This window comes from Mustela lutreola, chromosome 9 (assembly GCF_030435805.1).
Source record: "Mustela lutreola isolate mMusLut2 chromosome 9, mMusLut2.pri, whole genome shotgun sequence".
Classification (NCBI taxonomy): domain Eukaryota; kingdom Metazoa; phylum Chordata; class Mammalia; order Carnivora; family Mustelidae; genus Mustela; species Mustela lutreola.
In genome coordinates, this window is record NC_081298.1 from 21,587,434 (window position 1) to 21,613,213 (window position 25,780).

General features: G+C 48.5%; 1 protein-coding gene across 2 annotated transcripts; it reads right to left on the reverse strand.

Moving 5' to 3' along the window:
• Positions 1 to 227: 227 nt before the first annotated feature.
• On the reverse strand, positions 228 to 23,856 carry MANBAL (mannosidase beta like). Of its 2 annotated transcripts, none has more exons than XM_059133273.1 (3): positions 23,715 to 23,856; positions 13,720 to 13,928; positions 228 to 1,130 (listed from the first exon to the last, which is right to left on the reverse strand). In XM_059133273.1, the coding sequence occupies exons 2-3, from the start codon at positions 13,867 to 13,869 to the stop codon at positions 1,023 to 1,025; spliced, it is 258 nt and encodes an 85-aa protein (XP_058989256.1). In that variant the 5' UTR covers positions 13,870 to 13,928; positions 23,715 to 23,856; the 3' UTR covers positions 228 to 1,022. The 2 variants fall into 2 exon arrangements, with proteins under 2 accessions (XP_058989256.1, XP_058989257.1); XM_059133274.1 differs by having other exon boundaries at positions 13,720 to 13,925; positions 23,715 to 23,771.
• Positions 23,857 to 25,780: the final 1,924 nt, after the last annotated feature.

Sequence of the window (25,780 nt, forward strand, 5' to 3'; positions counted from 1 at the left end):
TCTCACACACGCACGGACATTCACGAGTGTTTCCAATGACTAAGGGCCACATGAAACCATTGGCTGGACCCTTCCTGAAACCTGTCCCAGAATGGTTCGGCCTGCAGCGCTGCTCTGACCATCCTTAGCCCTACTCTCCCACTTCTCTGGGGGTGAGTCCCTTGCCTGCACCCAGGGAAGGACCCCGAGCTCCCCCTCTCCCTCAGCAGCAGGTAACACATAGGGCGTTCAGCATATGAGGCAGTTTATTGACGTTTACTTGCCCAAATGACTTTTCCTCACTGTTCTGGGGTTGAAAGAACTGGGGGAGGGGAGGTATACAGATGGAAGCCAAAAGGCACATACTGAATGTGCCAAGGTGGGCTGAAAAGGGGTTGGTCTGAGATGGACAAGTCCATTTCAGAGGCTAAGAGACTTTGGGCCCAAGCACATGTACTCACATAGCCAAATCCCTTCCATCTGCCAGAGAAGAACAAGGCACCACCCTGGCCAGCTTCGGACCCAGCTGTTGCACTGAAGGGACCTCCTACATTACAGCAGCCATGGCATCTGGACCTGAACACACAGGGCAGGGCTGGCCTGGCTCCATCTGTACAGCAGGGACGAAGGTGGCTGACGAGCAGATTTGTGGTGCCCGCGTCACCGGGGGAGGGTGGTGCTTGTCGGCATGAGATCACGACTCTGAAATGCAGCGTGAATCCACAAGTGGGGGGCTGAAAGCTGGGCACAGTGATTAAGTATGGAGCTGACCCAACGCTGAACAAACAGACTCCTTACATAGCCTCTGCTCACAGGGTGTTCTAGTCCCCTTAGCTCTACACTGTCACAGAAGCAGAAGAGGAAGTGGTGGGCTGCCCAGCTGGGACCCCTAGGGACTGTCACGATTGTCCAAATCTCTGTGGTCAGAGAGCAGCCCAGCCACTTCAGCCCTGACTCTGGGACTGAGGGAACAGGACGCTGAGTCCCAGGAGAACTGGCCCCAAAGGCCCCTGCCCCGCCCGCGGCTCTGCAGGCCTCCTCTTCTACCGCTTCTTCTTGGCCTCCTTCTTGGGCCTTTTGCTGGCAGAAAGAACAGCGGCCTTGGGTTTCCTTGTCACCTCCGCACTTCTGGGCTCAGAGGGCTCTGCCTCCTGTGTGGCGATAGAAAGGAGAGTCCTGTTTAGACGAGTCAGCCCGACACCAGCAAAAACGAGACTGTTGTCTGAAAGGGGCTTTGCAAACTAAAGCACAGGGCCCCAGAAACACCAGGAATGGGAATCGTCATTGCTGGGACGAGGAGCTTCAGGTGGATGGGGCTGGGGCTGCTGGGCAGGGGGGTGGTGGGAGAGGACCCCCTCCCATGAGCAGGGCAATTCCAAATGAAGAATAAAGAAAGAGGCCTCAAAGGAGGAGGCAACCTTTGGAGCCTTGGAGACCAGAGGCAGGGGCGGGGGCCGGGGGGGATTGAGGCACCTCCAAAGCCAGCCAAGTGACCTGTGGGCAACTCACTTCCCCTTCCTGCATCTTGGTCTACCCAGCTGTGAAATGGAAACCGTGATGCGTGCTATCAGACAGTGCCCAGCAGCCCAGGCGGCACCCAGTGTGCAAGTACCAGTCAGGGCACAGGCGAGGAGCCGGCCAGGCCCAGATCCACCGAGGCTCGCTCTCCCTCCAGCCCTACTGTCCTCTCCTCCCATTCAAGCCACAGCACACCAGGGCTGGAAGGGGTGGGGAGCACTGGCCTGCAGCTAGGCAACCACTACACAGTGTTCTGTGGGGCCCAGCAGAGGCGCCCCGGGGGGGAGGGCAGAGAGCAGCCTGGGGGCAGAACTCCAGACTCTCCCTACAACCTGGGCAGCCCTGATTTTTCTGTCTGTCCCATTCCATGTAAGATTTGGTTTGTGCAGAGGCTTTGCTGCTTTAAAAACAGATGCAAAAGCACAGACCTAGCCCTGGCCTTCACGGCACAGTAAAGACCATGGACTCCGGGAAAGAGACTCAGCCTGCCACAGTCACAAAGGCTCATGTCAGAGAATAATCTGGACAGGACTCAGTCCTGTCAAGTGTTCCCTGCCCTCCGGGGGTAAGTGCCACTGTGCCTTGGTCAGGCAGGATATTAGTGTGGCGCGTCTGGCCTGGAGAACACTGACCACAGCCCCCGGGCCTCCTCTGGCCCCCAAGTGGACTTCACTTGGCCTACAGTGTTTATATTTAAAAACTTGAGCCAACTGGTAGATTTCCCATTCAATCCAGACTCCTAGCTTTTCTTGAAAATGTTAAAGGCCTGGCAATGGCAGTCCCTTTATTCAGGCGCCCACACTACACCCCCACCCCATGGCCCCAGCGCTAGGATAAGGAAATGCTTCTCGGCACCTGTGTTCTTTTATTAAACATGGTAAAATAAAAAGCAGACAAAGAATACTAAGAAGGAGCACACTTCTGGAAGAGAACAGTATTTCCTCAGTTAAAGTGGCCGACTCCCAGCCTGCAGCTTGCTTCGCTCCCTGTCCTTCCCAGGGCTGGCTCCTCAAGCCCGCAGGCTGACAGCATAGACGCGATCGTGGCTGAGGAGGGGCAGCCCACACCTCTGGGGGGCCTACTCCCGAGATGTGACAGCCCCCCTTGTCAGCCATCACTGCCTCCATTCCACCCTGCCAGCCTGCCCACTGAAACCTCAGAATGTAAAGGCCCAGCCCAGCCCCAGGTACCCACAGGTGATCTTCCCAAGATAACAAGGGGGCCAGCCCTCCCCAGCCAGGTCTCTGATGGCAGCACTGGGCTCCGTGGCCTGTAAACCTGGGCCGATACTTTAATGTAACTTGGCCAAAAAAAAAAAAAGGTAATAAAGAAAAAAAAAAAAGAAAAAGAAAAGAAGAAAGCTAGCCCATTAGAAAGCTAAACAAACAGAACCTCAGAGGAGCCAGCGTGTCAAGTGCACAGGCTGAGCACACCCCCCCACCCCCCCACCGCAGAGCACAGCAATAAGGCTACTGTTTAAGGCAAACCCCACAGGGTGCAGTCTTGGGAGACCTTGGGAACTGGAAACTGTCCCCAGGGCAGTGCCCATGAGGCCAGTGCAAACCAGCCAGTCCCTGAGTGCCGGAGACAAACAGGCCCCTAGGAGATGAATGGTTTCCGCGCAGGAACTTGCCAAGCATCTCCAGAGCTCCTGGCCCTCTAAATTCAAAGCTGAGTGCCCCTCTGGTTTCAGTGGGACTCAGTTTAGAAACCACAGGGACCGTGACACTAGCCTGCCAGCCCCAGGGCTTCCCTCATTCCACAGTCCCTCTCTTAGGTGCCTTATCCATTCTGACACCTCCCCACCCTCTCTCCTGAGCACAGGTTTTCCTGACCCAGCTATCTGTCAGACGACTGGAGTGGCACCCGCCCCCCCCACCAGGCACCTCCAATTCCACTGTCCCAGACCATCCGAAACCCCTTCTCCAGCAGACCAGGTCCTCCTCCCCACCAGTCTCTCCTCCCAATGGTCCAATCAGTCACCACGTCCTGGTGTTCAACCCCCTCTACCTCTTGACTTGGTCACACTCTCCAGCACCGAAGTCCCTACATCAATTCCTCCACTGCTAACAGACCTCCCTGCTCTGTGCCATGCCTCGTGCAGATCCCCCCCAACATTAAACCTTCCAGGGGTTTTCCATCTCCCACAGCCTCATGCCCGACACAAGGAATGGCATCTGAGCCCACATCTCCAGCATCTTCTGGCTCTTCTCCAGACCCCACACTGAGTCAGCTGCCAGGGTTTCTGCTGGTCACCTCTAACAAGAGAAGCACCCTTCTTAGCCACCCAGCAAACCCCTCCCTGTGGTTTGGCCCTGCTAAGAACGTACTCCTACTCACTGTCTAGCCTTCCTTCTCTGGTCTCCACCTCCAGCAGGGGGCATATCCTTTTCCCCACCCCTACCCCTACCCCTGGTACCAAGTAACCACCCATGCCACATTACACATTACCAGTGACACATTCTCCTGCTGGTCTCCCCTACTAGCTTGTGAGCTCCCTGAGACAGCTTCAACTGTGAATGAATGAATGAATGAATATGGAAGATCAGGCAAGAAGATCTCCCATAACCACGGGAACTTCACTCTGGTTTATCATCATGAAAATAGAACACTTAAGGGTGCCTGGCTGCTTCAGTCAATGGATAGTGCGACTTGGGATCTCAGGGTCATGAGTTCGAGCCCCATGCTGAGTGTAGAGATGACTTAAATAAAGAAATATTTACATACACACACACACACACACACACACACACACACACACACACATACTTGGGACTAGGTCTCACTTTTCCCATGGGCACAGAGGACACTAGGAGATGTCAAACCCAATACATATTCCCTAAAGTATGGCACAGCCTCAAGTAACAAGAGCCACACCAGCTGTATTTACAACATGCCAGGCCCCAGGCGATGTGCTATGGACCCATTTTATTTTAGCCTCGCAAAGTGCTGTGCTGAGTCCCACCGGACAGACGAAAGAAGAAACACTTGGACAGATGATGTGACTTGCCAACACACAGGTGTCCGTCAGTGAGCGGCAGCGCCAGGACATGAACCTCTTAATGGTTATAGGGTAGAATAGAGTGTGTCCCAGGTATCCTAGGGAACTTAGGGCTGGAGACCAAGACCCCAAGTTCACTGAGCAATCCACCCTCTCTTTAGCAGCACCTGGAACCACAGGCCGTACAGATGACAGGAGAACAAGAACGGCCCATTCTAGATTCTGCCAATGGGTCCTTCGGACTGCTTGTTTGTGACCGCGGTTTCCACAGGAGTCAGGAGAGTGGGTTAGTGCTCCCCGCGCAGGGCTCTGTTTTTCACAGCTAAAGGCAGCTTTCCGTGGGTGTGTGTACATATTACAGTCATCGAGTCATCTGAGCGCATTATCTGTCTCCTCCTCACCCCAGACCTCCTCCTCCCTTCCCCACCTCAGTTTTTGGCATCATCACTCACCCAGCTACCCAAGCTAGAAACCTCCAAGTCGTTTCTGAGTTCTCACCATTCCCTCATGCCCCCACACCCAATGTGCCCCAGGTCCTGCGCATTCTACCCTCCAAGGGGTTCTCGACTCCACCCGGCCCCTCTGGATACACACTACTACGCCAGGCAAGACCCCATGGTCCCCCGCCTGCCCCCTTGCTGTGTCAGCCTCCCCAACATTCTCCTCACCATCTGTCCCACTGCTTTCAGTCTATTCTAAAACAACAGTCTTGACTGTGTCTATCTGCTGCTTTAAATGTGCTTCTGGATCCCCCTTTGTAGGAGACCAATTTCTACAAGCTTCCCTGTGGCCTCCAGTCTCCTGGCTCGCACCCCTTATGCAGCCCACCCTGTCCCACCAGGCTACCGGCCCGCTGGTATTGCCCATGTGCTTTGTTCCCTGTCCTGCTCTGCCGGGGTCCCCAGCCCTCCCACCTCTGTATGTGTACCCAGTGGAGGCAGTTTTGTGCCAGGCGCTACGGGGTAATGAAGACAACGCATGCTGAGTGATGTGCACCCAACATCCACTCACCAAGCGTCCATGACCCTAATAAGCCAGCCACTGTGAGCCCATTTTACAAGAAAGGAAACAGAGGCTCACTGAGTCTCAGTGACTGGTCCCTCAGGGCATAGCCGAGCTCCCCCCAAGCTACAGGGAAGCAAAAGTCGCCCTTATGCACATGATTCCGATGCAGGGGTCCTAGGCACGAAGGGCTACAGCTCCAAATCCTTAGCCAGCAAGAACGACTCTGAACAAGTGGCTGACTTTAATTTCTCCTCAGATACATGCTGCCGGGAAGGCTAGGCAGACTCCCAAGCACTACAGCCCCACCTTCAAATCTGGGAACTCCGTGCCTCCTCTGAAGCAAGTTTTAAGCTTCCTCAGCAATCATGCCATCTTCGGGAGTAAAAGAAACCCTCCCCCACCAGGGGGTCGCTAGCTCTGCGGAGGCCCCAGTCCTCTGCGGACACAGGCTTCATCAATAATGAAGCAGATCCACAGCTGCTTACGAGGCCAGGAAATTGCTGCTGTTCATCAAATTCAAATAATCAAATCTGTGCCACAGTGCATCTGATCTCTTCCAGCAGGGTAAGCACTCGGAACTCTATGCCTTCCACTACACAGTCCAGCGTGGACTCAGTCTGATAAATCAGAACAAAGCAGCACTCCATACAGACCAAAACCATTCTTTCCTCTCAAGCAGTCCAGGGAAAGAAACCCCGTGTGCTACGTGCGCGTATCCTCATGCACCTTCTCTCACTTGATACCCAGGGACTCTGGGCTGGGAAAGCATGCCATCCCTCTATGGCTCAGGACACAGGCTTACGGACGTGAAGGGAGGGCGGTGCTCAGACCATGTGTCCCCAGCGCTGATGCTCCCACTCGTCCGACTGCGCACTCTTGCCCCAGGCCCTAGGCATGGTGGGGGCTGTGAAGACCTTGCAGCGGTCAGCCAGCAACCCTTGAGAGGAGGCTAGGACTAGCTGGAACTGGGGGCGGGCGAGAAGCCATCGTCGTGGGCTCAGCAAGGCGAACGAAGACACGAAGACACGGTGTCCAGAATGCGCGTGCCAGGCCAGGAGAACCGTGATTACAGAGAACGGCCTTGGGGCTTATTCCAGACACAATTCAGCATGACTGCAGGCCCTTCCCACTGTGGCTCTTTGTGTGCCTGGCCGTCTCTCCAAAGAGACAGTATACATCCCGAAACCATGTTTATACCGTCACCCTGCCCACCACACAGCAATCTCTCCAGAAGGGCTCATTAAGTAAAAAACACCCTGCTGCCCAGCTCAGCAGCAAACTGCTCCCAAGCTGAAAAATATACAGGGCAGAAAAAGCAAAGTTAGTTCTCAGAGCCTGTCTCCTAAGGTGTTGAGAGTAGGTATAATATACACTTGCCCGAGTTAATTATTTCCTCTGGCAGCCTCAGACAGAACTTTCCAACAGGGTCCTGAAATTCTAGGCCGCTGCTGGGAAGGCTCCATCTTTTTCAAGGCTCTAAAACGTGCAGAGCTTTCTAGCTGACAGTGAAGCCTATGTGGGCACCACACTGAAAGCTACCACTCTTGCTATTCTGGTGAGTTCTCCACTGGATCACAACGCTGGGCATCAGTTGTCTCTGTCTGCCCAACCCCCTTTCCATGGTGGCTTGGCTCCTTCTTGATCCCATGTGGTTCTAGGGAGGACTCTCAGTCCCTGTGGTTAGAGGCGTGGCCAGTTAAATGTGGCCTGGCCAGAAATGGTACCCACTGCCCCTTCCCACCTCTGGGGCAAGGTACAAGCATGTGGCCAAGCCAGAGCCGAGTAGAGACCTTCCATGAAACCTGGAAAGTGAGCATCGGCAGAGAGATGGCTTCTCTTGCTTGTAATCACAAGCAGTAAGGATGTAGACAGAGGCTGCTGCAGCCACCTTCTGGACACATGGCAAAGGCCTCCGAATGAAGCTGACACTCGCAGGAAAGCCAGGAGACAGAGACAGAGCCCTGAAGACCTTTTACGCCTCAGAGCTCAGCTGCGCCTTGAAATTCCCAGTTCTAAGAACCAATAGTTTCCAGAGAAACTGCTGGAGGTGTTTTGCAACTTTCAACCGAGTCCCGGTTGCTGCAAGAAGAGACTGCGGCAGGCCAAACAGAGACAACAGAGTGCAAGCGAAGGTACCAGCCTCGGGGCTGGCAGCGAGGGAGACGGGCCACACTCACGTGAAGAGATGGAAACTATCAGCACCCAAACTCCGCCAGGTGAACCACTGCTACCTGTGTCCTGAGGCGCTGAACTAGAAGTCAACACCCACTTGCGTCATCTCTGTGGGAACAGGGACAGACGTGAGCTCTCCTCGAACGATGGTCGTTTTCTGGGAGACCGAAGGCCCCTCTGCCAACTGCTCTGCCTGTCTTCAGACAGAGCCACCAGAAAGGAGACCCCAGCTTTGTCTGCACAACACTCCTGCTCCTTTGGGACACGGCCTGCCCCCTCCCACCACACAAGCCCTAGCTTCCCCAAGCTGGGTCTGCTACAGTTCCTTCCCTGGGGATTGTGGAACTGAGACCAAGCAAGAAGGCAGCCTCCAGATGCTGCAGCTGAAGGACATACACTCTAGAAGCTGTTAGCGGCCACGTTTCATGCCACTGCAGGGATGGCGAGCAGAGGAAGCCGAGCCCTGGTGAGAGAAGTGAAAGGGACGGTCGGGACGGGGAGACCGAGGGGCTGCAGATGGTGAGTGACAGGGTCCTGGTTCCCACCCCTTCCAGACGCCCAGCTGCATCCCCGCTCTGGGACAGCACCTGCATCTTTTGGGTATAGCCACACTGCACAGAAACTGCTTCAAGCAGGTCAGGAAGGCCCCAAGTTCAGGCCTTTCCTGAATCTTCATTTCCCTTGAAAAGCCCAGCAACCCACTCTTAGGATTTCAAATAGTAAAGCCATGTGGATGAAATACTCCCCAGGTCTCTATGCCTAACTTCTCACTGGCTTTCTCTCCCACTTGGGTGTCTTGCTATTATTTCAAACCTAACACATGTAGAACTGACTGTCTCCTACCTTCCCAAAATTTGTCGGTGCTTCAGGGAAATAGTATAAAGACTAGACCAGTGGCTGCGTAATAGAACCCCCTGGGCACTTCAAGTAAATACTAATGTGGGCTACAGTGAACAACAGAATCAGAATCTCTATGGGTACAGCCCAGGCCTTTGAAAACCCCCCAGGCAGGTGCGGACAGATGGAGAATGGTGGACCAGCCCAAGAATTCCCCAGGCCCTCACTCACAGCAGACATCAGTAATCAATTACTTCACCTGGGGCCTAGAAGCAGGCCCAGAATCCATGCACTATGGCTACCACACAATCCATCAGACTTGGCATGAGAGAGGACATCTGTGTGCCCTCCTGGACTGGACAGAAATGGTGTAAGGATCTATTACATTTTAGAATCCAGCCTATGAGAAAATGCCTGGATTAAGTAAGGCCCAAGCCTCAATCAGGCTCACACAAATGTTTGTTTTCTCAGGTCTTGGTTTAATTAGGTGTCGATGAGAACACGTTCTCATTTGGCTTAGGGCTGGAAGGACTTCAGTTCTGATTTTGCAAATTGGTTCTTGCTCCCACTAGGAAAAGAAGGGGGTGGGGTGGGAAGCATTTGTATGTGTTCCTTTTTTCTTCTCTGATTACCCCCAAAAGAGCTTTCAAATAATCTGCTAAGTATTGAAGTACTGAAGTCATAAACGAGTTGCAAAAAAATCAGCTTACTGGAACAACAGGAAAGACATTCTTCTGCTTTTCAAAGGCTTTCCCATCATCTAGAGCCAAAAATATTATCTTCTGACCCAAAAAGCCACTAATAAACCTTGTTTCTATAGGCCAAACAAGAGGGATGATTTTGCCCTAAGCAAAACGACAAAGAGACTAAGACTGTTCTCCGGGTCCTCCCACCCCGACCTCTACCCTCCCCCCCCTCCTGGCACCCTCCACTTTCCTCCTACGATTGGGCTGCCAGGATCCCCACCACCTATGACCACAGGCACCCTTCCTCCTTACGAGCTCCCTGGCCCCAAGAAAAATCCCCTTCTTTTCTCCATCCCCATCCAAATTCCAAATCCCAGCTAGCAGCAGGCTCAACCTCGGAGCACAGTCTCGGCATTCACCCGCTCTTTGAAAGACTGTGCACAGAATACTGTGTTCCTTTCCATCTAGTTGGGAGTGTGGGGAGTAAGAGAAGGCTGCCTTCTGGGGGCACACCAAGGAAAGCTGGCAGCAGAACCCTGGTATAATAAATAGAATCCATTTGTTGGCCTGATGCACCAATAAAAAATTGAATTACCAGTACTGTATTTTTTTTTGTTACTGATCCATTGAAAAGCTTAAAAAAAAAAAAGCTAAAAACAGTAAGCTTTAGTCATGAAGACAATTCACTTATGTTAGCCTTATTCCCCTAAACTGCGAGATAAATTAAAATGAGATGGTATGTACTATATTTATATTTCAAAAGACAAGGCTGTTGTCCCAAATTAAGCTCTAAATGGCAGAGTGGGGAGTCGGGGGAGCAGGCATACGGCTGAGCCCTTTGTCAACTCCCTGCCTCCACAGGCCTCAACCCACTCTGCCACTAAGAACGTCAAACAGATGAGTAAAATGCACCCTCCTTTCCTTGTTTGCTAAACTGACCCCAGTCTCTGTGGCCAGCCTGGAAGGGTTAAGAACACTACAGAAGGTAAGGAGCAGCTCTCCAAAAGGCCACACACCTCTGACTCCACATCCCTGCCTAGAAAATAAAAACATTCATCACCTCTGTCCCTCAGGACTCTTAGCAGGCTTCATCAGTGGCCAATGACAGTAAAAATGTTTGTTATTTATAATACCCAATAGCATGCCGTGTCTGTGAGGACAGAGCCCCAGAGCGCGGGGATTACGTTTTTAGAGCATGATACAATTGTGAGTGGAAAAACTCCAATCGTGACCTCCTTCTCAAAATACCAGAGTAAGAAACAGAGATGGACAGAACCCTCGGAGGCCATGAGTCCATCCAAGTTCACCAAGACTTCCCGTACCCTCAGTGGCTGTGCCTTCCCCACCCACTGCCCCCTAAATGCTAGAGGTCCTCAGGGCCGCAGTCCGGGTCCTCTGCTCATCTCAGCCCATGTTCTCATCCCCAGAGACCTCGTCCTCATCTGGCTTCAACATCTCAGCGCCCACATGTTGATCAGCATTCAGCCCAGACCCTTCTCCTGCTAGAGACCTGTGGATCCAACTGCTTACTTGCCAGAGCTGCCTGGATACCTTAAAGGCACCTGTTTGAACCTGAACTCAGCACATTTCTTCCCCAACCCCACCCCCAAGCTGCTCCTTCGCCAGGGCTCCCTTCTGCAACAGTAATGGCCATGATCCTCCCAGCTACACGAGCAGATCTCTGGGACGCAGTCATCTCCATGAAAAATGGATCTCCAGAAGATACTATATGTTTTTAAGTGAAAAAAGAAACAATGTGAAACTGTATTTAGTGGGTGCCATCTTTTATGTATCAAAGAGGAGAATATTTATATATACATACACACACACACATATATATGTATGTATAGCTATACCTCACACACATATGGATTTGCTTATGTTTTTTGTTTTTGTTTAGTTTATTTACTTGACACAGAGAGAGACAGCACAAGGAGGGGGAGAAGCAGATGGACAGGGAGAAGCAGGCTCTCCGCAAAGCAGGGAGACCGATGTGGGGCTCAATCCCAGGACCCTGGGATCATGACCTGAGCCGAAGGCAGATGCTTAACCCACCGAGCCACCCAGGTGCCTCTGCTTGTGTTTTCAAAAAGAAACAAAAGAAGAATAAATCAAAATAATAAAAATTATTACCTATGGAGGAGGAAAGGGAAGAGAGTGGAGAATACCTAGGTGAAAGGAGACTTCTGGTTCTGAAGACGACCATATCTTGTGTCATTTTGACTTTGGGAGAAATATTGTACATAAACATTTTATATTATGTTTAAATTAAATTAAAACAGGGGGGAAAGTCCCTAAAATTTCAAAACAAGTTAAAGCAAACTAGCCTAACTGCGTATCACAATGGGAGTAAAACTAAAAGAAGAGGAGAATTACTAAACTCAGTACTCTGACCATACGTCCCTACTGGGATATATTCTAAAGCCAGAAAGAACCACAAAGAAATCCTATACTTCATTCTGAGTCTTACTGTTAGTAGTAAAAAAACAATGTAGTTATTTTTAAATGATAAAAAATACATTATAAGTGTGCAGAATAGAGTCAACATCAAAAAAATCCTGCTTTCTTTAGAAAAGCCTATTTGCAAGGCCAGCCCCTGGCTGGCACCTGGGAAATCAGATTTTGGGTGGTTCCCACAATTCCCAGAACTGATTAAGAGTGACTCACTGTACCTAAACCAAACAATATGCTTTATGCCGAATACCTGCTTTCCTTCGGGAAGTCTCGAATTCTGGTCCATGAGCAGAGGGTGCTTATGTGACCCGTTCCCAAGAGAAGTCCTAGGCAATGAGTTTCAAATGAACTTCCCTGGTAAGAATATTCACACGTGGTAAGGCTCCCCATGAAGCCATGTGAGCATAAAAAAATACCTAAAAACTTATCCAATATATAAAAATATATGTTCAAGGAGCATCTCAGTGGCTCAGTTGGTTAAGCGTCTTCCTCTTGGTTTCAGCTCAGGTCACGATCTCAGGGGGGTGAGATGGAGCCCTGCATCATGCTCTGTGTTCACCATGGATTCTGCTTAAGACTCTTTCTCCCTCTCCCCCTCCCTCTCATCTCTCTCTCAAATAAACAAATCTTAAAAAAAAAAAAAGAAGAAGAAAGAAAGAAAGAAAAAGAAAAAAAGATGTAGGGACGCCTGGGTGGCTCAGTTGGTTAAGCAGCTGCCTTCGGCTCAGGTCATGATCCCGGCGTCCTGGGATCGAGTCCCACATCGGGCTCCTTGCTCCGCGGGGAGCCTGCTTCTCCCTCTGACTCTGCCTGCCACTCTGTCTGCCTGTGCTCACTCTCGCTCTCTCTCTCTCTGACAAAATAAATAAATAAATAAAATCTTTAAAAAAAAAAAAGAAAAGAAAAAAGATGTAAATATAAATATAATGTTCAAAATGATGTGAAAAATCAAAGCTTCATTGGCCGAGACTGGAGGGTGCTAGAGTCCAAACTTGTTGTTCTGAAAATTAACAAAAGGAAAGAACCAAGCACTTATCTAGATTTTACTACAAAGCGCATTTCAGAATAACTATATAGGCAATGAGGAAAAGGTCTTCTCCATGGAAGAATTCCAGCTAATAAATGCAGAATGAAATAATGGAGCTCAGCAATGGATACTGCAAACACTTTAGGTGCAAGACTGGTGGGGATTTTTTAATAGAGGGATCAGCTACCACCACCTGAACCCACTGACCAATCCCGGAATCTCTAAGTGTGTGACAAGCAGACACCATATGCTCATTGATGACACGTATCAGGAGTCCACAGTGCCAGCTACGAGGTGTTCTCACCAAATAGCCTGATCTGAGTTGACTCGAGCGTCTAGATTGAACTTCCTATTAATAGGAAATACAGGGAACAGAGAAACAGGTTAAATGACACCACACAGAGGCAATCAGCTAAATCCTGGATGCAGATACTATAGATGACAATGACCTGCTTTCTCCAACAAATCAGTGTCATGAGAAAAGGGAGCGTGGAGGAGAAAGGGTGCTGGAAGGAGGGAGTATGCTACAGAATAAAGAAACCTACAGAATAAAGTCAATACAACAAAAAGCCAATCTGATCCTGTCAGTGTCTTACCTAAAACCCTCGGGGCCCCGCCCGCACCTCTCACTCATGTCCCTCTGTGCTCTGGCCACAGTCATCCTCATTCAGTGACTTGAACTAGAGTCCTTGCAAAGGTAGTTCCTCTGTCCCAGAGTAAGACCAGATCCTACCCCTTGACAGGCACCATCACAGTGCCCTGGGCTTCTCACGGAAACATGCATATTTCTTTCCTATTTGCCCTTCTCTCAAGGACTAGAAGCTGCATGAGGAAAGACTCTATGTCTTGCTACAGACGGACACGTAATAGGCAGTAAATAAAAATCTGCTTAACGTGTGAACCAACAAAGTACTGGTCACGTGCTTCAATGCCACTAGGCGGGAATCTGGCATAGTCCCAACTGGTTTTCTTTGCCACGGTATCTGTTTTTAGCACCTAGAACCCAGTATGATGGTAGAGGCTCGCAGGGAAGGACTCACCGTCTCGTGGGACTTGGGAACAGGTACAATGATGGCCAGCACACAGATGAGCTGGAAGATGGCCCCCAGGAACAGTCCGTACCGTAGCAGGTTCTCCAGGAATGTGGGCTCGGGCACCTCAGGAGGTGAGAAGTCCAGGTCGGAGGCCATGGCCCGGGCCACCTGCTGCCTGTGGTCTCCTCTGATTCAACACTCTCCAGAGCCAACTTCTAAACACAAAGGTTAAGTGTCATGTTTCTACAACTGACTTTTATTTAAATGGTTCCACTTGCCCAAACACACCCATACTTCCAAGGATATATAAAGCAATCACAGTGAGACGTTAACAGTACTTATCTAAGTGGAAGACGTATAAACAGTCATTGGACTATACTCTCAACTTTTCTGAATATTTGAAATTTCTCCAAATACAGAGTTAGGGAAAATGAGTAAAGGCAAACACTTCGACAAAAATCTCTAATCAACATACACTTGAAGGCCTGCTACAGGTCAGATTTGGCTCATTTATTCACTTATTCATCCAGCTATTCATTCAGCAAATACCTGCTGAACACCGAGCACGTAAGAAGAGAAAAAGAGACCAAGCTCTGCTCTCCTGGGGCCTACATCTCAGGGCAGAGGCCAACAACATATTCAGACGTGCTGTGCCAGCCGGTGACAACGGTTTTGAACAAAACTGACAAAGGGCACTGTTTTACTTTGTGCAGGGTGACAGATAGGAGGGGCTCTCTGCAGAGATGGGGACTGACGGCAGAGATATGAAGTGTGAGAATGAGCCACTGGAACATCTGAGAGAGGCACATCCAGGCAGAGAGAAAAGCAAGTGTAGAGACCCCGGGGCAGGGCAATGAGGTCAAAGTGGCCAGAGAAGAGTGCTCAAGAAGGTGAGAAGATCAGGGAGAAGTGTGGGCTGGCCCACTAGGACCGTGACATTTCTGGTGACTTCAGTCACCACGGGTTTGGGGCAGAGAAGTGACATTATCTGACTTACATTTTAAATGGGGGGGACAGGGAGTGCAGAGTAGACACAAGGAGGCCGGTAAGGAGGCCACTGCCAGTAAACCCAAAGAAGCAATGCTGGGGACATAAATGACAGGGGCAGTGGTGGCCAGTGGTGGCAGGTCCAGCTTCACCCAGCCTCTCCTTTCACCAGGGCTCCCACTCCTAGTACTCTGATTGAGCCCAAACAGCTGCCTAAAGTTCTCCAAGAGCACGGGCTCTTTTGAAATCCTGGGCCTCTGCCCAGGCTCACACTCTGCCAAGAATGTCCTTTTCCATTCTGACTGCTTGGTGAAGCCCCCACTCTACCTCCAAGGCTGAGCTCAAGCGTCACCTCCCCAGCACACCTTCCTTATTGCTGTCTCCCACCCTGGTATGACTGAACCGCCTCCCCTCTACCACGGCACCCACAAGTGACTTTCTTCTGCCCACCGCCACGAGAAAGGGGCAAACTGATTTTTGGAACCAGGCCCACCTGACTCCAAAGCCCTCTGTGTTTTCAGAGGTCTGTGCCACACTGCAGTTTCCTGCTAAATCTGAGCTGTCCAGTATGGCAGCCATGAGCCACCTGTGGTTATCGAGAGTTGCAATACAGCTGGTCCGAACTGAGAGGGCTGTCCAGTTAAATACATACTCAAGTTAGGAAATGGCAGGAACATCAAAATGTAAAAGATCTCATTAAGGGTGTTTTTATATCGATTACATGTTGAAATGATATACTGGATTAAGCTGTTATTAATTTCACCTGATCTTTAAAAAAATAACAAAACTGGAGGATTTACTTTCTGATTTCAAAACTTACTAGGAAACCTACAGTAATCAAAACAGTGTGGTACTGGGATAAGGATATAGACTGATGGAATAGAGAGCTCAGAAATAAATCCTCACATATGTAGTGGACTGATTTTCAAACAAGAGTGCCCGCATCATTCAATGGGGAAGAACAGGTTTTCAGCACATGCTGCTGGGAAAACTGCACATCTACCTGCAAAATAATGCCGCTGGAATCTTATACCATATACAAAAGTGAACTCAAAAGTGAATCAAAGATCTAAACTTAAGAGCCCAACTATAAAACTCCTAGAAGACAACATCGGGGAAAATCTTCATGAGATTGGATTTGGCAATGATTTCTGAGATGTGACACCAAAAGCAAAGGCCACAAAATAAGAAATAAGTTGGACATCATCATGATGAATTTAAAAACTGGTACATCAAAAGACATTATCAAGAGGGAAAAAAAAACAAACTGGAAAACAGTGGTTGTTTCTCAAGAAGTTAAACATAGAATTACCATATGATCTGGCAACTGCACTCCTAAGTATGTACCCCAAATAACTAAAAGCAAAGGCTTGAACAGATACTTGTACTCCAGTGTTCACAGGAGCACTTACAACAGCCAAAAGATGGCAACAACCAAGAACCCATCAACAGATGAACAGATCAACAAAATGGGGTGCACACGTACAAAGAAATACTATTCAGCTATTAAAAGGAGTGAAATTCTGACACCTGCTACAACATGGATAGATCTCGAAGACATGATGCTAGAAATAAGCCAGACACAGAGGGGCAAACGTTGTATGCTACCACTTGTAAGCAGTACCTAGAATAGGCAAATTCTCAGAGCCAGAAACCAGAGGCTGGTGGGGAGGGGAACGGGGACTTAGTGTTCAATGGGGACAGAGTTTCCGTTGGGGATGCTGAAAGACTTCCGGAGCTAGAGAGTACTGATGGTTAGACATCACTGTGAATGCCACTGAACTATACACTTAAAGAATGGTTAAAATGAAAGGGGGAAAAAATGGTTACAATGGTAAATTTTATGTTATGTATATTTTACAATTTTAAAAATTTACCTTTTTCATTTTACTTCTGAAATGCAGCTACTAGAAAAGAGAAGATTACACACATGGCCTGCATTGTATTCCTATGGCATAGCCTTGGGCTAAAGAGAAAGTTCTAAGACCTTCCTCCACCGTAGAAGTTTCACTGCTTTGCACCGTCAGGGAAGTGACTAAAGGGTAACAAAACTGCCTTCCTGGTATACAGAGTGGGACTTTTGCAAAGGGTACTGTGTCCCTTTTGACCTGGACACTTGGGAAGATTACAAGCCCGTGCCAACAGGGTGGCCACTTTCACACTACTTCAGCTTTCTCTGGGAGCCACCTTCAAAGCCTGCGGCCCCTTTTGGAAAAAAAAAAAAAAAAAAAGGCCTCAGAGCTGGCAGATCTTTACCCTCCCAGGAAGGATCTGACTTCTGGAAAGAACCCAACATCCTCTGAATCCAAGTATGGTGAATCAGGTGGGGCCTCGAGCTCAGGAATACCATTTTTGGTCAAATACAAGGTATGACAAGGCTCAGACCCAGGCAGATTGTTTGGGGTGGCTCATGAACTGGCCCCGAAGTGAATTCCAGGGCGGCTACAGGAACAGCTTCTCCAGAGGACACACGCTGTCCTGCCAGGGCACCAGCATGTGAACACAAAGGTAGAAGCAAGCGCTCTCATTTCTTCACTGGGGCGGCTCACAAAGAATACATCGTTATTTATTTTTTAATTTTTGCTAAAGATTTTATTCATTTATTTGAGAGAGAGAGAGCGTGAGCAGGGGAAGGAGCAGAGGGGGAGGGACAAGCAGACTCCATGCTGAGTGCTGAGCCAACACAGGACTCGACTCACACCCCCGAGATCACTACCTGAGCCGAAATCAAGAATCAGAGGCTTAACCAACTGAGCCACCCGGGTGCCCCTAAATTATACATCTTTAAAAATGCCCTTGGGGACACCTGGGTGGCTCAGTCCGTTAAGCGTCTGCCGTTGGCTCTGCTCATGATCCCAGAGTCCTGGGATGGAGTCCTACATCAGGCTCCTTGCTCAGCGGGGAGCCTGCTTCTCCCTCTGCCTGCTGTTCCCCCACTTGTGCTCTCTCTCTGACAAATAAATAAATAAATAAATAAAATCTTTAAAAAAAAAAAAATGCCCTCAGTCCCAAGCTTTATGCTTAAGGCTGTGACAAGCCTACTAAACTTATCAGTACTTAGATTAACTAATATTACCAACAGCAACACTGTTATGAATGCTTGGAATACGACAAAAAGAAGGGGCCTGAGGGTAGGGGCAAAACGCCTGACTCTATCAGCCATAAGCTATACTTTGAGCGCATCTCTTGACCTCCTGGAGACTTGATGCTCTCATGAGCCAAACAACAATAACATTTATTCAAAGCTATAATGCATATAGGCTTTTTTTTTTAATGGCAAATAACAATAACATTTATTCAAAGCTATAATGCATATAGGCTTTTTTTTTTAATGGCAATAAGACCATATATAACAAGAGCCATAAAAGTGATTATATCCTTTGACTGAATAACTCACTTCCTAGAATTTACAGTAAGGAAACAATTCAAAGCAAGAAAAAAGGCTTCAGGTACAAAAAAGTTCACGGCAGGGCTATTCACGACACTGAAAAACAGGAAGCAACTAAAGTATCCAACAATAAAGAGGCAGTTAACCCAATTATGGCCCCTCATGGCATATTGCCCCTTCACTAAGATGGCAAATACAAACAACGCATGCACATCAGGTCAGCAGAAAGTCTGTGCAAAATAACATTCGCTGAAAAGAGGCAGCAATTATACGAGCACTGTGACTGCAAACACATATAAACTGATTTCATTGGCCAAAGAGCCAAACAGGCTATGAAGATGTGAATCGTCACCGTTCAAGCAAGGACTCCCATATTGGATGGCCCAGGTGTAACAGGATAGTTGTGAGAAGGTTCTGGAAAACACAAAATGCTCTGCACAGATTGTGTATGCCTTACAACTCTTACCTACTTTTCTCTGCACCCCTGAGCTTGACTTCCCAGCCCTCCTGCCAGTGTTTCTGGGTCTTCAGCTTCTGAGTACAGAAGTCACAGGAGTCCTAGTCATCCTTCAGATCTTAGGTGGGAGGCGGCTGCCCTCAAGACTCCCTGGGCCAGGCTGTCTCCCCTCATGCCTTGCCATGGCTGCAGCAGTTGAACAAGCGAATCGTTTGCCAGATGCGCACCACACCCCACAGTGAGCATCTCATTCACTTCACAACCACCTGGGGAGGCGGGTGTTGCTAATGAGGACAAGGACACGGAGGCTTGGAGAGGTTACCTGGCCTGCCCAGGGACCACGTGGCCGATGAGTGGTAAAGACAGGCTTCAAACTAGTGGGCTCCTCCAGAGCCTGAGCTCTTCCCCACTTGGTCAGTGGTTTTCAAATAGCAGGCTGTGACCCATCAGTGAGCCACTGAAACCACTTGGGGGCTGCAAGAGGCTCTTTTTTCCTTTTAACTTCATTAGCCAGCACTTGATTTAATTAAATAAATGACAATAGAAAATAGGACATTAGTGGGGCGCCTGGGTGGCTCAGTCAGTTGAGTTTCCGACTCTTGATTTCAGCTCAGGTTGTGAGCTCAGGGAAAAGAGATGGAGCCCCTCGATGGGCTCTGGGCTCCCTCTTTCTGCCCCTGCCCTCCCCTCCAACATTTGTTCATGCTGACTCTCTGCGTCTCTCTCTGTCTCTCTCTTAAAAAAGAGGGAAGGGAAGGGAAAAGGAAGGGAAGAAAAACATCACATTAGTAAGGGTCAGTATTGTATTCGGAAGCCTTTTTTCAGTTACATCCATTTACATCCAAATATATGTGTTCTGGGCCAAAATTCAAAACATATTTCCTATTATTTGAGAAATCAGGAGTCTGGAGTCTAATGTTTTTTACTTGCTTCAATACTAAGGTCCTGGACAGCAGAGCTCCTGGGCCCACCCTGAGTTTGTTCCAGGGCCTGACTCAAATATTTGGTGAATGATGAAGCCTACGCCTGTTTCCCACCTGCAAAGCAAGAGCAGATGCATCAACCAACTGCCTTGTTTAACAATGAGGGGTAGAAGTGGAGAAGCACAGGGCTTGCTTAGGCTTTCCCTGTGTGTCAGGGCAGAGCTGACTATCCCGATGTCTCTAGCCCTGCGGGGAGCCAGACTTGCTTTAAAAGCAGAGGTTTTTATACGTTGGGGAAACCTCATACCCTTACCAGAATTTAATAAAAAAAAAAAACACTTACTCATCTATTACCAAACATGACAAATAATTTCATAAGGTTACTAAGACCCTAGGCTCATCCCTGAAATGCCAGCCACTAGTGGTCCGAGACACTCATTCATCAGACAGAGTAACTGAGCACCAAATGTGTGTCAAGCATCCCTCTAACTGCCCCCCCAATCTTCATTCAAATGGAGGCACTCACACACACATATGCACGGAAGATAATATCTGAGCTGAGTATTATGAGGAACTATAAAGAGGGAGTGTGATTTTATGTGAGGAAGTGAGGGGAGGGCCTCTCTGAGAAGGTGACCCAGGGAGACAAAGTGAAAGCACAGGAACATCATTTAAGTATCAGCTGGAGTACCCCAGCTTGGAGGACCAGCGGGGAGGCAGGAATGAGCCTTATGATCAAGAAGAATAAGAAGAGTGAGCCAGCTGGGTAAGGCCAGTAGGCCATTATAAGGCCTCTGGCTTCTCCCCTGAGTAAAAGGGAGCCAATGCAGGGCACTTATCAAAGAAGATGGCAGGATCTGACTCATTTTAAAACGGTCCCTTCGGGACACCTGGGTGGCTCAGTCGTTAAGGGTCTGCCTTAGGCTCAACTCATGATCCCAGGGTCTTCCAATCGAGTCCCACATCCAGCTTCTTGCTCAATGGGCACTCTTCTTCTCCCTGTCCCTGCTGCTCCCCGCTTGTGCTAGCTCGCTCACGCTCTCTCTAATAAATGAATAAAATCTTTAAAAAAATAAAACAGCCCCTCTGGCTGCCCCTGTGTTGAGAACAGACTGCAGGGGGCAAGACTGGGAACGCAGAGACCAGTCAGGAGGGTGCTGAAACAGGCAAAAAGACATGCCGGCACCAGGGTGGCAGCAGTGAGGATGATAAGTTCTGGGGTTATGGATATATTTTGCAGAGAAGGCCAATGGCATCACTGAGATGAAATCTGAAAGAAAGAAGTTAAAAATAGGGGAGCCTGCGTGGCTCAGTGGGTTAAAGCCTCTGCCTTCAGCTCAGGTCGTGGTCCCAGGGTCCTGAGATCAAGCCCCATATCAGGCTCTCGGCTCAGTGGGGAGCCTGCTTCCCCCCCTCTCTCTCTGCCTACTTGTGATCTCTGTCAAATAAATAAATAAATAAAATCTTAATAAAAAAAAAAGTTCAAAATAATCCCTGAAGTGCAACTACCCTGTATGATACTGTAATGGTGAATAACAAGACATTAAGGATTTGTCAAAACCCACAGAACTTTTGGGGCGCCTGGGTGGCTCAGTGGTTTAAGCCGCTGCCTTCGGCTCGGGTCACGATCTCAGGGTCCTGGGATCGAGTCCCATATCGGGCTCTCTGCTCAGCAGGGAGCCTGCTTCCCTCTCTCTCTCTCTCTGCCTGCCTCTCTCTCCATCTACTTGTCATCTCTCTCTGTCAAATTAATTAATTAATTAATTAATTAATTAAAAAAACCCACAGAACTTTACAGCACAAGAGTAAACTTTAATGTATGCAAATATTTTTTAAAAGATCATTTAGGAGGTCAGGGTATCCCAGGATACAGGGATCCCAGGTAACACAGAATGTGACATTCTTTTTTTTTTTTTTTTTAAACATATAATATATTATTAGCCCCAGGTGTACAGGTCAGAATGTGACATTCTGAATCTAAATATATTACAAATGTATTAAACAACTTCACTGAAAGGGCAGGGGGAATCAGGTACAGACCTCAGTAATTTTGGCAATGAGGGGAGTCTGTAGGACTAAAGGTAAAAGGAACTACCACGTGTATTCTCTAGTTGATAAAGTTACTTCCCACAGGCAGCAGAGGTCAACAATTCTGAAACTACTATATATGTATACTGAAACTGAACAACTGAGTAAATGGATGGTGGATGGTGGGAGCTAGATTAGTCACAGATGGAGTGGGAGGTTACAGATCAGCCAGAGGCAGCGAGAATGGTCCATGTGGAATGATGAGAGTTGCAAATATGAACTCATATTTAGCTTAATATAGATACAGGTGGCTACACAAAGAAATATTTATAGATACGTATATAAATACAGGTTAGTATACACACATCTGTAGCTTGTACTGAGGGTCTAGAAGCATGGGCATCCCAGTAGCAACGATTGCATCTAACAACCAAGTCTTGGCATTTATTCTCCAATAAAAGGAAGCAAGGCTGCTTGGAGAAGGTTTTTTTTTTTCTTCTTTTAAAGATTTTATTTATTTATTTGACGGACAGAGATCACAAGTAGACAGAGAAGCAGGCAGAGAGAGAGGGGGAAGCTCGCTCCCCGCCGAGCAGAGAGCCCGCCACAGGGCTCGATCCCAGAACCCCGGGATCATGACCTGAGCGGAAGGCAGAGGCTTTAACCTGCTGAGCCACCCAGGCGCCCCTGGAGAAATGTTTAACTCTAGGACTGAAGCACGAAACATACAAGATGAGCCTGGAACATAAAGTTTAAAAAAAAAAAAAAATGGGACACCTGGGTGGCTTCGTGGGTAAGTCGCTGCCTTCAGCTCAGGTCATGATCTCAGGGTGGCTCAGGTCATGATGTCAGGATCCTGGCATTGAGCCCCACGTCAGGCTCTCTGCTCAGCAGGGAGCCTGCTTCCCTCTCTCATGTTCTGTCTGTGCTCTCCCTCTCTTTCTCTCAAATAAATAAAATCTAAAAAAAAAAAAAAAAAAAACCACCACCACATTCTCTGGGGCATGCCAAAGGAACAGAGGAATGCCCAATGGCCAAAGCTGGCACATTTTGAGCAGTAATATATAGTATTACTGGATTATAACCAAAGTATAAAGATAAATATCTGAGCCATACTGATATAAATAACTGAATAGGTAAATAAATAAACAGGGGTGCGTTGACAAATCTCTCCATAATTTATGTAGATACTCTGCCTTTAAATGTGAAGCATGATTCCACACTCTTAAGTGTGGGCTGTAATGACTCTATTCCATGACTACAATATGGAAAAGGGGAGTAAGGGAAGTAATTTTACAGTGGAAAAACTTGACTACTTCAAGCTAGTGATCCAACAAGTTAACATCAAGTGACAACTTATATTGATAGTATGTACCCTGGATGCGATGTGATGAGAATGGACCTTACTCTGTGGTTTTCCTCCCCAAAACCCCTCTTACCTAATCAGGTGAAGAAAAAAAATCAGACAAATCTCAACTGAGGATCATTTTACAAAGTTATCTGATCAGTAATACTCAAAACTGTCAAGCTGCTCTAACAAGGAAAGTCTAGGAAACTCTCAGGGCCAAAGAGGAACCTAAGAAGACATAAGGACTAAAAGTAATACAGTATCCAGGATAGGATACTGGAACACAAAAATGACACTGGGGGAAACTGAACCAAATGCGAATAAATCATGGACTTTAGCTAACATTAACTTATCAATATTGGTTCACTATGCTAAACACGCATTGTGCACCTAACTAGGCGCTTCGCATTCACCATCTCATTCAATCTCAGATTAAATGGCCTATGCACCCATTTTACAGAGGAGGAAACTGAGAACCGGGCAGGCAACCAGAGATGGCCCACGGCTACCCAGCACTATGAGACCCACTCTGGAGTCCCAACTCCAACCAGAATGACCTAACGCTCCGCGGCTGGAGGAAAGGCCAGGTCCGGGCAGGGTTCAGGCCCAAGCTCCAAACGAACGCACGAGGCGGCACCCGGCGAGGCCCTCCACGTCCAAGGGCCTCAAATTCCCCTCTGCCAGTAACTTCCTGACAAGCGCCCCGGGAAGTTACTGTCGTCCGGTGCAGGGCGTCCCGGAGGCCAGCGAGCAGCGCCGCCGGAACGAGTCCGGCCGGCGCCCGAGCCCAACCCCCTCTCCGTTCCCACAGCCCGGACCACTCCGCTCCGCCCCGAAGCCCGAGCCCGGCCGCCGCGCCGCCGCACTCACCTCCCGCGCCGCCGGGCCGCTCCCCCGGAAGTGGTTCCCTGCCGCGGATCCCGGAAGTGACGCACTAAGCAGCCCGCGGGCTCCGCTCCTCCCGCGTTGCCAGGGTTCCGGCCTTTGTCCCAACTCTGTGGGTTTGAGCAGGAGGGGGAGCCCTGGAGAAGCGGGATACAGACCTCCCCGGATTCCTCAAGCCCTTTTGTCTCAACACATTTCAGCAGTGGTTCATAGACCTCTATAGGCGCTTTAATTCTATGCTAGACGCTGAGCTAGGAACTTACAAAGAGGGGAGAGGAACAAGAATTCTTAGCATTCAAACAAGAGCCCATTATTAGAATTCGTTTAAACCTTTCACGGGCTTGTGAGCTGGAGCCCCACGACAGGCATAGAACCTACTTCAAAAAAAAAAAAAAAAAAAAAAAATCACTGAGTGCATCCTCTATCCCCTGTGCTGGTTAGTGAAGAGACAACGAAATTGTGAAATAATAAATGTTACTGCTTTAAGCTCCTACTTTCGGGGTTATTTGTTATATAGCATATATAGGTAACTAATACACAGAAGATCAAAGAGGAGTTGAATGGTAGAAATCAAAAAAAGAATTGAGACCTAATCTTACCCTCAAAGAGCTCACTCTTAGAAGACACTAAAATAATTGTAATTGAGGCACACCTGGCTGGCCCAGTGGGCTCAGCGTTGGCCTTTGGCTCCCAGGGTGGTCCTGGGGTCCTGGGATAGGCCACTTTCTGCAAGGTCTTACGCTCCCTGCTCAGCAGGGAGTCAGCTTCTCCCGCTGCTCCTCCTCTTGCTGGTGATCTCCATCTCTCTCTCTCAAATGAATAAATGAATAAGATCTTAAATAAATAAATAAGGGGCACCTGGATGGTTCAGTCAGTTAGGCATCTGCCTTCTGCTGAGGTAGTGATCTTGAGGTCCTGGGATCAATCCTCCAACCACCTCCAGTCCTGCTTCCTGCTCTGTGGGGAGTCTACTTCTCCCTCTGCCCCTGCTCTCTCTAATAAAATCTTTTTTAAATTAATTAATTTAATAATTATAATTCAGACAACACCCACTAACTACATACTATGTGAGGTGGAATGGAGGATACAAGAATGTAATAATGTATTTATTCAACAGATATTTATGGAGTCTCTGCCCTAGATTTCCACCTACTATGGAACTGGGAGGACAATAGCAGGTAGGTGGGTCCCTATCCCCACTGTGCTTACAGAGTAACAGTTACTATCTGACACCTCCATTAATCAATCACACAGAGAAATGTATATGAATCAGAAGATGTGTTGGGAAGAAGGAGAAACCATGAGAGAATAAATAACATGGGAGATACAATCAAGACAGGGTGATCAGGCAAGGCCTCTCTGTAGAGGTAATATTTAAGCTAAGAAATAATGAGTAGGATTTTGCCAGGCAAAGAAAAGGAGGAAAGAGCACGGTAGGATGTGAAAAGGCTGTGGGAAAGGCGTGGAGCATAAGAAGCGGGGAGAAGCTGAAGCCTAAAGGGTACAGATATGTAGGACAAGAGTTGGTACTTACCCTTAAAGGGGCTCACTGTGGGGGCGCCTGGGTGGCTCAGTGGGTTAAACCTCTGCCTTTGGCTCAGGTCAGGATCTCAAGGTTCTGGGATTGAGCCCCATGCCAAAGGTTCGGTAGGGAGCCTACTTCACCCTATTTCTCTGCCTGCCTCTCTGCCTACTTGTGATCTCTCTCTCTCTCTCTCTGTCAAATAAATAAATAAAGTCTGTTTTTAAAAAGGGGGGGGGGGACTCACTGTGGGTTATGGATGAGGAGGGTCATAGGAGACAGAGATATTTTATGTGTTGAACTGTGTCCCTCCCCCAAAAAGCTATGTTGGAGTCCCAAACCCCAGTACCTCAAAATATCATCATACATGGAGACCATATAGGGTATTTACAAAGGTAATCACATTAAAATGAAATGATTAAGACATGCACTAATCTGACCAGTGTCCTTATTTAAAGGGGAAATTTGCACACAGATCTACACCCAGGAAGCACACCAAGTGAAGATAGAGATCAGAATGATGCTTCTA

Excerpts from the sequence above, each read along its gene's own strand:
- MANBAL (XM_059133273.1), bottom strand. The coding sequence starts at position 13,869 with ATGGCCTCCGACCTGGACTTCTCACCTCCTGAGGTGCCCGAGCCCACA. Across the intron at positions 1,131-13,719 it reads TTCCCAAGTCCCACGAGACG|GAGGCAGAGCCCTCTGAGCC; the intron begins GTGAGTCCTTCC and ends ATCGCCACACAG.